Source organism: Garra rufa, chromosome 8 (assembly GCF_049309525.1).
Source record: "Garra rufa chromosome 8, GarRuf1.0, whole genome shotgun sequence".
Lineage (NCBI taxonomy): Eukaryota > Metazoa > Chordata > Actinopteri > Cypriniformes > Cyprinidae > Garra > Garra rufa.
In genome coordinates this window covers 47,576,675-47,592,354 of record NC_133368.1, presented here as the reverse complement: position 1 = coordinate 47,592,354, position 15,680 = coordinate 47,576,675, and the positions used below count along the sequence as shown (strand labels likewise).

The 15,680-nt window shown below is 30.3% G+C and overlaps 1 protein-coding gene across 3 annotated transcripts in view; it reads left to right on the top strand.

The window, feature by feature from the left end:
* tanc1b (tetratricopeptide repeat, ankyrin repeat and coiled-coil containing 1b) overlaps positions 1-15,680 on the top strand; it is a 229,735-nt gene that overhangs the window by 75,269 nt on the left and 138,786 nt on the right. For all 3 annotated transcript variants that reach the window (XM_073845254.1, XM_073845253.1, XM_073845256.1), the window contains exon 3: positions 1,010-1,102. In XM_073845254.1, the coding sequence (XP_073701355.1) occupies positions 1,010-1,102 (93 nt within the window). The remainder of the gene's footprint in view (positions 1-1,009; positions 1,103-15,680) is intronic.

Genomic DNA, 15,680 nt, shown 5'->3' with positions numbered 1-15,680 from the left:
TCAACATTAATAATAATTAGAAATGATTCATACAAATGTATTAATTTTTTCACATTTTATCTATTAAAATAATCTTAATATGATATTTTTATGTGTTTTTTGTATATTGCTTGATTTATCTGTGTCGTCCCAAAAAGTAAAAATATATTGATATTTATTTAGTTTTATTTTATTTATTTATTTATTTTTATACATTTGTTTATAATGATTTATTTATTTTATTTTATTTTATTTTATTTTATTTTATTTTATTTTTGTTCAAAAACTCCTGAAAGAAAATGTATCACGGTTTCCATAAAATATGAAGCAGCAAATTTAGCATATTAGAATGATCTCTGAAGGATCACGTGACACTATGAGCATGAGTAATGATGCTGAAAATTCACAAATATAAATTACATTTTTACATATATTAAAATAGAAAACATTTATTTTAAATTGCAATAATATTTCATAATTTGTACTGTATTTTTAATCAAATAAACACAGACTTGGTGAGCAAAAGAGACTTTTTTTCAGAAATATTTGCCCCCAAACATTTGAACAGTTGTTTAAAAAGTCAGCTGACACCATTCTGGTATGTGGCTTTTCATTTACTAATCGATAACATCAAGTCTGGGCATACATTTATTATTCTGCTTCACATTATGTAAGTAAAATGGTTTGGTATTGCTGTTTCATGTCTTTAAATGGACTTCGAGGCCACTGTATTTTTTTATAATGTGTGTATGCACCAGTAGATGGAGAAGCAGATTTGCCCAAAGAAAAGCATGCATTATCACAGAGATCTCACACCCGTCTCCTAAGAGTTAAATTGCGCTGGTTTCCTGCTGTAGTTTACATTCCCAGAGCTGTGGAGGTTGTTGCTGCAGCTGGCATAGGCAGCCTAAGTTCACTCGCTCTTTACCCTCACATAAGACAGACGCTGTCGCTCTTTTCTGGAAGATCTGTCACTGATTGAGATCTGATTGATTATACACGTCTCTTTGTTTCTTCTTATGTTCCAAAGGACCCGTTAGAAAGCCCAAGTATGTGGAGAGTCCTCGCGTTCCTGGAGATGCGTTCACGTCGTCGCTGAGGAAGGTTCCTGACGGCACGACTGGTGAGTGACGACACTTGCTGTGGTTCGATACAGAGATGTGTGTGTGTGTGTGTGTGTGTGTGTGTGTGTGTGTGTGTGCTGTCAGAATCTACTTTTTTGGTTTGTTTTTGTTGGTTGGAGTAGAAAATTGCTGATGACGTCAGGGTTCCCACAGTCACAAATGACCAGGAAAGAATCACGAAAATTTATTTAAGAATTAATTGTAATATTTTTTAGTAAATATACATATTTCTAGTTATGCTCGGATCTAAAATGTTCCATTTATCTATTCTAAATGTTATCATAATATTAAGTATTATTGTACATTTTTTTAATTAGTTTTTTAAATTTTATTTATACAATCTAAATATTTTTTTTTTGGCTATTTGGTAAAATGGTGTTTTTTTTGTTGTTTTTTTACATGTTATTTATAAAATAATCTTATATATTACATACATACTTATACAATACATAATATAATATTTTAATGCGTTTTTTTTCTATTGCTCGATTTATCTGTGTGTTATCCCCAAAACATTACAAATATGTTGATATTTATTTAATTATTTATTTATTTTTTACAATTACTTATAATAATTCATTTATTGTTAACATGTTCAAAAACTCCTGAAAGAAAATGTATCACGGTTTCCACAAAATATGAAGCAGTACAACTGTTTTTAATAAAAAAATATAATAATATTGCTAATAATAATAATAATAATAATAATAAAAAAAGTATGTGTGTGTATATATATATATATATGTGTATATGTGTGTGTGTTTTATTTTTTGGACTATTGTGAAAATTGTGCAATTTTTTTCTTTACATTTGCTATAATTAAAAAAATTATAATAATAGTAATGCTAATAATAATTTAGCTAATTAAGAGTATTGGGTAAAATGGTGCAATTTAAAAAAATGCTATCATTAAAAAATGTATAATAATAATGCTAATAATAATAAATATTATTTTTTAGTTTTTTTGACTATTGGGTAAAATTAAAAAAAAATCTTTAATTTGGCTATAATTAAAAATGTTCAATAATAATATTTTCTTTTGGACTATTGGGTCAAATGGTGGAGTTTTTTGTTCTTTAAATTTGCTATCACTAAAAACATTTATAATAATAATAACAATAATTTTTAATAATAATACATTTCAATTAAAGTTTAAAGTGAATCTTGGATAAATGTTTTGCATTACATTTGCCAAAATTAAATTCAGTTATTCATTTCTTTGAAAATAATATTTCTGTGAACATTATTTTGTTTCATTTGGAAATGCCACATTACATAAGTAAAATTGGTACAATCCATTCTTAATGTTATCATTATTATTATTATTATTTAATTGAATTACATTTTATGTAAATTATTTTTAATTTATTTATTAAAGATTTATTAAAGGATTTAGTTTGGTGTCATTAAATTGTATTATTCATATATGAGCATAATATTGGCCACCCTGATGTCTAAATATTGCCATTGGCGAAATCCTTATACACAACTCTGGGGCAGTCATTGGTCAAAAATGTGGGAACGCTTTTATTTATTTGCTGATGTTTTTCTGTGGAAATTTCATGTTTTCATATGTTTTTTATGTTAAATTATGCTTGTAAGCATATATGCATCATCAAATTTGCTTCATGCATTTTGAATTGAGATAACTGCATGTGTGTATGTGCAGTATAAACATGCATGTGTGTGTGTGTCAGTGGCATGTAGAGCAGTTTCTGTGCTGGGCTGCTGTGGATTTGGCAGCGTTGTCTGTGTGTATCTTTAGCTTCATATCAGTGGATGCAGGATTGTGTTGGTCACAGGAGTACGTGAGACATCAGAGCTTTCCAAACAACTGTGTGCAGCAGGGTGGCGCCAGGCGAATGCCAGCTGTCTGTGGCACAGCACTGTACACACAGCTCACATGACGTCACGCGGGCCGCTCAGAGACGAGTGACTAGGCAAGAGCGACAGCTGATGCTTATGAACTCTAAAGAACTGTATAAAGTAGGATTTCTTTTGCTGTGGTGCTGTAGAGTCACACAGATGTCTCACAACCACTGGTGCACTGACAATGTTTAGACATTATCTATTTTGGAGAGCTGAATCATTGACCAGAAATGTTTGTTTAACAAGCCTTTCTCAGATCTGTTAATAACAGCATTATTCATATAATATTTTTTAAATAATCTAAATATTATTATATATTTTTATTGACTATTGGGTAAATTTTAGCAATGTTTTTTAAATTTAATTATTAAAATATGAATACATTACTATTAGTAGTAGTAGTAGTATAAAAAAAATGATCTATTTTTATGAAAGTTTGAAGGAATATTGTGTAAAATGACTTTTTGTATTAAATGTTTGTATTATTAAAATATATTATTCCTATATAAACATAATATTGACCTTAATATTGATCATCATATTGGTAAATTTTAGCAATGTTTTTTAAATTTAATTATTAAAATATGAATATATTACTATTAGTAGTAGTAGTAAAAAAAATTATCTATTTTTATGAAAGTTTGAAGGAATATTGTGTAAAATGAATTTTTGTATTAAATGTTTGTATTATTAAAATATATTATTCCTATGTAAACATAATATTGACCTTAATATTGATCATCATATTTCTAAATTTTAGCAATGTTTTTTGCATTACATTGCATTAAATTTAATTATTAATATATTAATATTTTACTATAATAATTATAATATTATTATTATTATTATAAAAAACAAAATATTATAATCTATTTTTATCAAAGTTTAAAGGAATATTGTATAAAATGACTTTTTTGTGTTACCTTTTCTATTATTAAAATATATTCTTATATAAACATAATATTGACCTTAATAATATTAAACGTAATATTGGTACATTTTAGCAATGTTTTTTGCATTACATTACATTAAATTTAATTATTAATATATTAATATTTTACTATAATATTATTATTATTATTATTAGTAGTAGTAGTAGTAGTAGTATAAAAATATAAATATTATAATCTATTTTTTCCAAATTTAAATAAATATTGTGTAAAATGACTTTTTTGCATTACATTTTCTATTATTAAAATAAATAATATATAAATATAGTATTGACCTTAATATTGAGCATAATATTGGCAATTTTTTTTGCATTACATTTGCTATTATTAAAACCAAATTATTCATATATAAACAAAATATCGATCATAATATTGAACATGATATTGGTAAATTTTAGCAAAGGTTTTGTATTGCGTTTTCTATCATTAAGTGTAATTATTAATATAGGAATATATTATTATTATTATTAGTAGTAGTATTATTATTATTATTAAAATCTAAATATTATTATATTTCTATCAAAGTTTGAAGGAATGTTGGATAAAATGACTTTTCTTTTAAATTGAGCGTTTTTTTGCATTACATTCGCTATCGTTAAAATAAATTATTCCTATATAATAGTATTGGTACATTTTAGAAATGTTTTTTTGCATTAAATTTTCTATCATTAAATTTAATTATTAATATAGGAATTTAGTAGTAGTAGTAGTAGTATTAATAAAAAAGTTTTAGCCAATTTTGAAGGAATATTGGGTAAATAAATTGAGTAATTTTTTTGCATTACATTCGCTATTATTAAAATAAATTATTTCTATTTAAGCATAATATTGACCATAATATTGAACATAATGGTAAATTTAATTATTAATATAGGAATATATTGTTATTATTATTAAAATCTAAAAATTATTATATACTTTTATAAAATTTTAAATGAATATTGGGTAAAGTGACTTTAAATTTCTAATTTTTTTTGCATTACATTCCCTATTATTAAAATAAATTATTCCTGTATAAACATAATATTTACCATAATATTAGTAACGTTTAGCAATGTTTTTTGCATTACATTTGCTATCAATAAATGTAATTATTAATATGTAAATATATTACTGTTATTATAATTATTATTATTATTATTAAAATTAAAATCTAAATATTTATTTTTATCAAAGTTTGAAGGGATATTAGATACATTGACTTTTTTGCATTACATTTGCTGGCATTAAAATAATTATTATTCCTATATAAACATAAAATTGACCATAGTATTTATATCTTCTATAATTAAACTCAGTGGTTAATATAGGAATATCATTATTAAAATGTAAATATAATTATATATTTTTTTTATCAAAGTTTATAGGAATATTAGGTAAAATGACTTTAAGTTGATCATTTTTTGCATTACATTTGCTAATTATTCCTATATGAACATAATATTGACCACCCTGATCTCTAAATATATTTTTCTAAATACTGTTTTTAGACATGTGCAATTTATAGTGTTTGCATACAATTTATGTGATTTCTAATGATGAAATAAATTTGATTCATTAATTGATTATTTACTAAATGTTATTTTCTGTTTCAATTAAAATGAAATCGGCTAAATAAAACTTTACATTTGGTTTCTGTGTTTCGGTAAAAAAAAATTATACTCAGAAAATTGTGTCCAGTTATCATCTCTGGGGGGGAAAAAGTGATCATTTTGCATTTTGAAATCAGTTTTGAGTAAAAATGCCTTCTTTTTTAGAAGTCGAGTACTTATTTTCTTTGGGAAATGGTTGATGTGCCATTGTGACCATGCTGTTTGTGTTGGATAGTCATTGTAAGTAAAAAGCTTTAGACTTGTGTAAATAGTTAAGGGTTTGTTCTGTGTTAAAGTTAAAGTAGGAGCAGTATAATCTGGCCTGGTTTTCTAGCTGGTTTATTTACTGCATATCTGTCATATCTCAATGACACACCCCAGTTAGCTCAGCTTTACCTCCTCACACACACGGAAGGGTCAGCACTGTTTACATGGGGGTCTGTCACATGTTATTTTAACCCTGAGAGAGTTTATATATAGCATCCCCACACATTCCCACAGGCTCCAGTTTAACGTTGCCTTCAAGTCATGTTGAAATGATCATATGCATGAGGTGAACTCATGGTTTTCTGTCAGCTATGACTGTCCCAGTTACTGTAGGTGTGTGTCAATTAAAGAAGCACTGTGGAAGATAATTGAATTTTAGCATAATTAGGATTTAGTTTTCAGAAAGCCCTGCTCATTTAGTCAGTATTTGAAGCCTCAGGCTTGTGTGACTCGATTTCCAATCATTATCAGTGTTGGCATATAAAAACTTGCTGCACTTCTGATGTTTGTATTTTGTTGCATGAAACAATCACCATATATTGTGAACAATTGCAATGTTTTTTTCTTGGTTGAACAAAATAATTTAATTTCGTTCATAGTATTTATTGTTTAGCATTTTTAATTGGAATATAATAATAATAATGATAATAACAATTATTATTATTATTATTGTTATTATTACTACTACAATTAAAATAATTAATCTAATACAATAAAAAATAAATACAAATAAATTTAAATAAAAATTTATAATAATATAAAAATAAAAACAAGCAATAATAATAAGAATTATTATTAATATTATTAATGACTTTTAATTCACTTGTTTTTTTGCAGTTTTTTTTTGACATATTTTTATGCATCTATAAATATTATCTGTGTCTGTGTACCTATGTTTTAGTTTCAATCTTAGTTTTAGTAATTATAAAATAAGTTAGCGTAAGTTCATAATTAAAGAATCATTTCATTAGACTTCAAACTAAAATATGAAACTGAAATTAAAAAACTAAACTAAAAAAATTATAAAGTGATTCTTATCTATACCTATTAAAATTAAAATATGAAATTTAAATATACATTAAAAATATCAATGAAGCGATTCTTTAATTAAAATGACTAAAGCTAAAATCTAAAACAAAATCTATACAAAAATGCTCATGAACTGATGAATTATAATTGCTTAATTTTAATTTAAAAATATAAATTAAAAGGTTTAAATATGTTAATAATTTTGTAATAATTAAAATAAAAATATAATTATATTATTTAAAAAAACACATTAAACATCAAATTTGGAAAACAACATTTTAGCAATTATAATTAAGTTAAGATCAGTTCATGAACACAATGATTACAATCAAAATCACTTTTTATTATGTATTTTTTATTAACATTTATAAATCTTTTAATATATATTTTTACATTCATATTGTAAGCAATTATAATTAATCAGTTCATGAATATTTTTGTATAGATTTTATTTTAGATTTTAGCTTCAGTAATTTTAATTAAAGATTCACTTCATTTATATTTTTAATGTATATTTTAATTTTAATAGGTATAGATAAGAATCACTTCATGATTTTTATAAATACATTTCAGTTTCATATTTTAGATTATATTTAAACCTTCTTTACACTTACTTTAAATGTATTAAAACAGAATCCCAATTTATAAACCCAATGTATTTGCAGTATTGCCATCTGCAGGAGAGGAGTATTTTAACACGTTTTATTATTAGAAATTTTCTAGGTTTACAGTAGTTTTTGACTTATTAAGTCTTAGTTTTATAACTCTTGAACTCATGTTTATGCTTTCTATACTCGTAAGTCGACATTTCCCAGGAGCACTATGAAGGCAGCATAACGTCTTTTGTGGATCAGTGGCCTGCAGGTGTCTGTATTTCCTGCTACACGAACGGATACGACTGCAGAGATCAGCGGGACACTAAACAGCTCTCGGCATTCCCAAGACTTCCCAACCTTCCCGGGAATGTGGCGGCTCTGTCTGTAAATACCTGTTCTCACGCCTCATCTCCCAAACATTCAGTAAAAGTGTAGTTGAAGGAGGAAAGCAAACAGTGCCATGTGGAATTAGTCAGCGTGCTTCACTAATGGCATTAATAATGGATAATTAGCCCCAGTGTGTGTACTTCATAATGACGGTTAATTACTCTGTCCTGCTGCCAGACTTTCAGCTTTTTGACTGAACGTGTTGAAGGCGTTTATTTATTAACACGCACTTGTTTCCTCGTCACCTGAAGTCAGAGTGATCCAAAACAGTTGAGTCAGAAAACTGCTGCCGAGAGAAAATCCAAAATGCCACAGGAATTGATTCTGATGGCTGTACTGCAGGCTTCTTTTTGAGAATTATTGCTGAAGCTGTTCTGCATGTTTTCTGCAGAACTTCCTCCTGAGCAGCGCTGTAAAGTGAAGAGGTCTGCATTCATCATGTGTTTATTAAAGTGTGTTTGAGTTGGGCTCTTAATGAGAGTCACTTTCACACACATTCTGTGTTGTCGGTCTCTGTAAACACTCCAGCAGATCTCACACACACTCTTCCTCCGTATCGTCCTGCTCAGCTTTAATGGCCTGTAAATCTCTCATGAGGGTGAGGATGTTGTTTTGGTTTTTGCCCTTCGGTCGTGACTTTATTTAAACAGTAAAGTTATTTCAGAGAGTCAGTTTATGTATATCCAGCGGCTAACTGGCGGTTTCTGTGAATGGAGAATATTTACCGTGCATAAATGCTTTTCTCTGCATTAGTTTTTAAATTTTTGCTGCTGTGGTAGAAATTATTTAACTGGTTTTCCTTATTTATAACCAGCAGTGCATGTTATTGTGTCATTAAGATGATGTATTGATCAGTCTATCGGCCTGTCTATCCATGCATCCATCCATCTGTCTATCTATCGTTCCATCAATCCATTGTTCTGTCTATCGTTTATTCTATATATGTATCATTCTATCTATCATTTTGTCCATCCATCCATCCATCCATCCATCGTTAGATCATTCCTTTGTTCGTTCATTGCTTTGTTTGTTTGTTCCCTCGTTCATTGTTCCTTCCATCCATCCTTCATCTATCTATTGTTCTTTCCTTTCTTCCTTATTTCTATCTTTAATCTATTTATCTATTGTTAGTTAGTTAGTTTGTTTGTTCATTCCTTCCTTTTTTCCTTCCTTCTATCCATCCATCCATCCATCCATCCATCCATCCATCCATCCATCGTTCGATCATTCCTTTGTTCGTTCGTTCATATCTTTGTTTGTTCCTTCTATCATCCATCCATCCATCCATCCATCCATTCATCTATCTATCGTTCATTCATTCATTCCTTCGTTTGTTTGTACCTTTGTTTGTTTGTTCCTTCGTTCATCCATCTATCTATCTATCTATCTATCTATCTATCTATCTATCTATCTATCTATCTATCTATCTATCTATCTATCTATCTATCTATCTATCTATCTATCTACCTACCTATCATCCATCCATCCATCTTTCAATCATTCCTTTGTTCGTTCATATCTTTGTTTGTTCCTTCTATCCATCCATCCATCCATCCATCCATCCATCCATCTATCCATCGTTCCTTCATTCCTTCGTTTGTTTGTTCCTTTGTTTGTTTGTTCCTTCGTTCATTGTTCCTTCCATCCATCCTTCATCTATCTATTGTTCCTTCGTTTCTTCCGTATTTCCATCCTTAATCTATTTATCTATTGTTATTCCTTCCTTTTTCTATCTATCTATCTATCTATCTATCTATCTATCTATCTATCTATCTATCTATCTATATCCATCCATCCATCCATCCATCCATCCATCCATCATTCCTTTTTTGGTTTGTTCCTTCCTTCCTTTCTGTTACTGAATGAAGTCTCTGTTGCTGTAGTTCATGTGAGGTCATGTGTGTTCAGTCAAACACAAACACTCACAGGTTGTCTTGACCTGGACCTCTTGATAGTCAGGAAATAGAGCAGATGAGGTCTTCTCATTGCTTTTCTAAAGAAAGTTTTAGCCACTTTGATTTCTTCATATCTGTGAAAACTTAATTTCATCTCAGTAATTGTGTCTCTTGTGTGGTCTGCGCTCGTGTCTGAAGAGCTTCTGAGGAGAGAATTCACTTTGAAAGGTACGCCATCAGAAGAAAATCAAATGAAGGACATAAATATGGTTTGCAAAGTTGTGATTGCCTCTCGAGATCTCAAACTCAATTCTCTGAGGCTTCATGAGATGCTTCACAACAAAGTTTATCATTCAAACTCCCGTCCCGCGGGTAGACTGTGCTCATTTTCTTGAAAAGTCCTGGTAAAATCTGACACCGGCCCTTAGATGATGTCACATTTGTGTAAGAGCTTCCAACATTAGACAGTTATGAAGCTCTCAGTGTTTCAGGGCCGTTTGAAAACCATTTCCTGCTGAGATGTGTCACAAATGTGAGGATTTTCATAATGAGCAGCTCTAGACATAATTAAAAACTTCTACTGCTTTAGTTCTCTAGTTCACTGATTCTCAACTGGTTAGTCCTTCTAATTGGTCACTAAATACAAATTTGGATGCTAAATATAAATTATACCACTATACTGTCATTTATAGTTAATGTAGCAACATAAACAGATTTATTTAAGGGGGTCATCGGATGCAAAACTAACTTTTACATGTTGTTTGAACATTAATGTGTGTTGGCAGTTTGTGTACACAACCACCCTACAATGATAAAAAAATGTAATCTTTAAAAAGTAATATCCCCTTAAAATCAGGTCATTCTCAGCTTCTTGTCATTGTGTTGAAACACAAACAGAGGCGAGAGAGTTGATTGACATGAATGCCTTACCTTCACCGAGCTGAAACAGTCCGACTCCGACCGTCATTGTGTGACTTAGGTGCATTGGAAGACAAGAATGTCTCCGATTGAGCGATTGAGGTGTTCTGTTGTTGGATGTAATAATAAACATAGCAGTAGTCATTTACTCCCAACATCTGAGCCGCTGAAGACGCAGAAGATAACATTACTTTCGTTTTTAAAAGAAAAGCACCGACCCTGATCTACATATGCCTCTATGTTCGCGTGAATCATTCGTGATGCAGCTTCACCCACAGCAGAAGTGAGTATAAGGTTTTTTTAATGCATCTTTCAAATGGCCTTTCTTAATGTGCTTGTTGGCAAGTTTCACAGATAAACGCGGCTAAAGTAAACATTACGGCTCATCATCCCAGACAGAGAGGGGCGGGGCGAGCAGAGCTCATTTGCATTTAAAGGGACCATGCAATAAAATGAGTTGAGGTTTTGCAGTGCTGATTTTGACAGGGTAAAAGGGTGTTTTTTTACACTACTATTGAGAAGTTTTAACCAAAGTATATTATAGACTTTTCATTAAGACCCTAAAGAATCATATGAACTTGTGGAAAATGGGCATCCGATGACCCTTTTGATGATACAGTGTACACTCTTAAAAATAAAGGTGCTTTAAAAATTTCTTGAGAGCAATGCCATAGAAGAACCATTTTTGGTTCCACAAAGAACCATTCAGTCAAAGGTTCTTTAAAGAACCATCTCTTTCTTACCTTTTTATAATCTGAAGAACCTTCTTTTGCACAAAGAACCTTTTGTGAAACAGAAAAGTTCTTCAGATGTTAAAGGTTCTTTATGGAACCATTCAGATAAAAAAGGGTTCTTCTATGGCATCATGAAGCACCTTTATTTTTAAGAGTGTAGTGCTTTATTTCATTCCAAAAGCATGCAACTTTAATCGATTTGCATGTTGCTGGATCAGTGCAGTGCATTGCAATATTAATATTATTCAATTTAATTCTCTTTTTAAGACATTTTGTTGAATCCCTTCACTTATATTCTAAAGCAGGAGCAGTTCAGATGCATTGCTTATCGATATTTTGCTCCTACTCAAAGAAAGTGCATTTACATAGAAAATTACAGAACATTTCTAGACAGGCAGAGCTGTGTTGTTATGAATTCATAGTCATACCTGCCACCCACCACTTACCTCACACAGCTCGTTAATTAAGCAGAGAATGTTGCTGATTGGACTTGATTGGCTGTGATGGAGATCATGCCGGTAGTTGAGGCCCATAGGGACTAATTCATAGATGCTGCCGGATATGTTAGCAGCACTGGCTTCTTAAAACGGTCAGCGAGGAGAATTGTGTGAATGAAAGTAAGCTTGTTATGCTGAATTAACTGCCTTTGTGTAGAAAAACGCACATCATGTAATAGATTTACTGTGTAGGTACACGTTTGTATGACACATTCATTTTATAGTGTATTTGAAGTTTGCTTGCTTAAAATAATTGCGGTATTATAAAATGAGTGCATCTTTTCATTTACTCTCATACATTATATATATATATATATATATACACAATAATTGTGTATATATATATAACAATAATTAATATCTTTAATTATTGTGTGTATTTCTATGTTAAATGAACATTAATTAATATATATATATTATATATCTAAAAAAAATGAAAATATATATGCAGGGCTCGAAATTGCGACCGTTTTGGTCGCATATGCTCCCAAAATTTAATCTGCGCGACCTCAAATTATATTTGGGAGCATTTGTGCGTAGGGCTGGGTATCGAGTTCGATACTTTTTAAGCACCGACCGAATTGTCTCGATACTATCGAGTATCGAAAAAATCATTTTCGTTCGGTACCAAATTTCGATACCCAAGGATATAATCTTGTCAACGTCAGTGAGCTAGAAAACGTGCGGTATCTTTAACTTGCCCAGATCAAATGCTGGTGATTAGCTGCGGCGAGGCTGCCTTGAAAATCAATAGTTTACGGCGGTTACGCCCACTCGCCCAGAGCTTGTCAAATGTGAGGCTGTAATGTACACTATACTTAAAGCATAGCATAAATTTAACGCAAAGGATGTATAAGCGATCAAAAGTATTGCTACATTATGCCAATATTGACGGCAACAGCGTGCGATGCAATATTTGTAAAAAGGTTATCGCGTCCAAGACTGGCAACACGTCAAATATGAGAAAACACCAGACACATTCTGGCGCCTCAGTCTCAATATAGTCTCAGTATAGGTACAACGCGACATACATTCACACCAAACGATAACTCATAATTTTCACTGTGGACACGCTTTTCAAAATCCCGTGTGTGTCCTCCCACTTTCAAAAGGTTTTGTTAAAGTAATCTCTTGTATTGTAGAATGCACGCTCATCTCCGCCGAGTTTCGCGGGATCGTTGAAACGAAACCAAAAGTAACATGCGCACACGCATTTAAAGCTATTTTAATACCCCACGTTTAGAGAACGACTTCCCAATGCGCGCAAATTAGGCTACATAAAATATTGAAGCTGTTATTAGTATGTGGGCTAATAAATTGTGTAGTTGTCTATTAATAGCTCTGTATCATGCTTGAAGATTCGGTCTCTGTTTGCACTTTGAATTTTGAAAGAGTAGCCTATTTTGATTATAGCTGTATTTATTGTCTACACGACTAAGAAAGAACTGTGTCGTTTATTTTTTGTTATTTATACTGTAATATATTTTGTCATTTATTTAGATTTTAATCTAAATGCAGTGGTTGCCTCTAATTTAAATGGTTGTACCTATAATAGAGAAAATAAACATTGTTCATGTACTCATATTATCATTCATTCTTGTCCCTTGCTTAAGGTGTGAACTAAATATATTAAAAAGGCTTTCAGAATCAGCCTATTTGCTTGTAAAACATCGGCAATCAAAATCGACCATGAAGAATCAATATCGGTGCTACATGCTAATTTTTCTGAAGAACTGTTGAGTGATTTCAGGTGATCTTAAAAGGTTAGTTCACAAAAAAAAAAGAAAATTCTGTCATTAATAACTCACCCTAATGTTGTTCCAAACCCATAAGACCTTTGTTTATCTTCAAAACACAAATGAAGATCATTTGGATTTAATCAAAGAGCTTTCTGATCCTCCTATATTTACTGGATATGCATTTTCAATGCCCAGAAAGGAACCAAAAACATAGTCAAAATAAGTCAATGTGATATAAGTGGTTCAATCATAATTATATGAAGCTGCGAGAATACTTCTGTGTGCAAAGTAAACAAAAATAACTTTATTCAAAGATTTATCTATGGGAGGATCAGATAGCTCTTGGATTAAATCCAAAATATCTTCATTTGTAGATAATTAATGACAGAATTTAAATTTTGGGGTGAACTAAACCTTTAAGCAGCAGTGAGCCTCACAAATACTTAAATCTGATTGAGTTAAAACTGTTTGAACTTTATAAAAAAAAAACATTCACTGTTATATTGTCTTAACTACACTTTGTTCATTTTGTGCTTTTGTTCCTTTGTTTATTGGTCTTAGAGATAAGCCTGATGTGAAAGTGTCACAAACATCCTGAAAAAGTAATCTTGTTAAAATACATTTCTTAAAATAAAAGTATCGAAAAAAGTATCGTTCGGAACCGGTATCGAATTCAGGGTATCGGTATCGGTATCGGTATCGAACATTTTGGAACGATACCCAGCCCTATTTGTGCGAGTGCGAGAAATTGTTGTGGTGCAACTTACTTTCATTTCTTTATGAAACGTTCGCTAGCCTAACTATTGCATAGACTGCTGTGAGCTGATACAGTGACATGTTCGCCGTTCTCTCTTTTGATTGTGGACAATTAAAAGGTCTCCTTAAAGACCTCTCAATTAAAAGGTACAATGCGGCATACATTCACATCAAATGATAACTCAGCGGCAGAGTTCCACTCACGCAGGGGCGTATTTTCCACTTTGTGTCCTCCCACTTTCAAAAGGTTTTGTTAAAGTAATGTCTTGTATTGTAGAATGCACATTCAGCGCTGCTGAGAGTTTCGCACGGTCGTTAAAACGAAACCAAAAGTCAAAGGCGCACACGCATTCAAAAACAATTTTAATACCCCACGTTTAGAGAGCGACTCCCCAATTTGCGCAAATTAGGCTACATAAAATATCTAGGCTGTTATTAGTATTAGTATATAGTGGTTGCCTCTAATTTAAATGGCTGTACCTATAATAGAGAAAACAAACTTGTTCATGTACTCATATTTTCATTCATTCTTGTCCCTTGCTTAAGGCGTAAAATAAATATATAAAAAAGGCTTGTAAAACATCTGCAATCATAATCGACCATGAAGAATCAAGATCGGCGCATTACTAAAAAGAAATTAGGTGCTCCTAAAATATTTTTGGTGCTCCTAACTTTTTGAAGTTGGGAGCACCAGTGCTACCAAGTAAAAAAGTTAATTTCGAGCTCTGATATATACACAGTACTTTTTCCTTTTGTGGATATATATTGATAATAATACTATTACTTACTAATATATAATTAATGCATATTTAATTTTTGGATGAAGAGGTGAAAAAAGCTTCTAAAAAATTATATATTCAAGGAATAAATGTGTGTTTAAATATACATTTGTTAGTTGGATATATAATAAATGTTATAGTAATTAACTATGTATATATTTATTTTTATTTTTTGAATTTTATATATATATATATATATATATATATATATGTGTGTGTGTGTGTGTGTGTGTGTGTGTGTGTGTGTGTGTGTGTGTGTGTGTGTGTGTGTGTGTGTAAAAAATATACACTATACAAATGTTTTTTTAGATATATATTGCTAATAATATTAATACTTAGTTATATTAATAATTGATGTATATTTCATTTTTGGATGATGAGGTGAAATATGAATTCTTTATTCAAGTGATAAATGTGCATTTAAATATACATTTAATAGTCGGATATATAACACATATAATAATTAACTATATATATTTTGAATTAATTTTTATTTTTAGAATAATATATATCTCTAAATCTAAATTTATATATAAATTTAAATGTGTATATTTTGTTTTTATAATAAT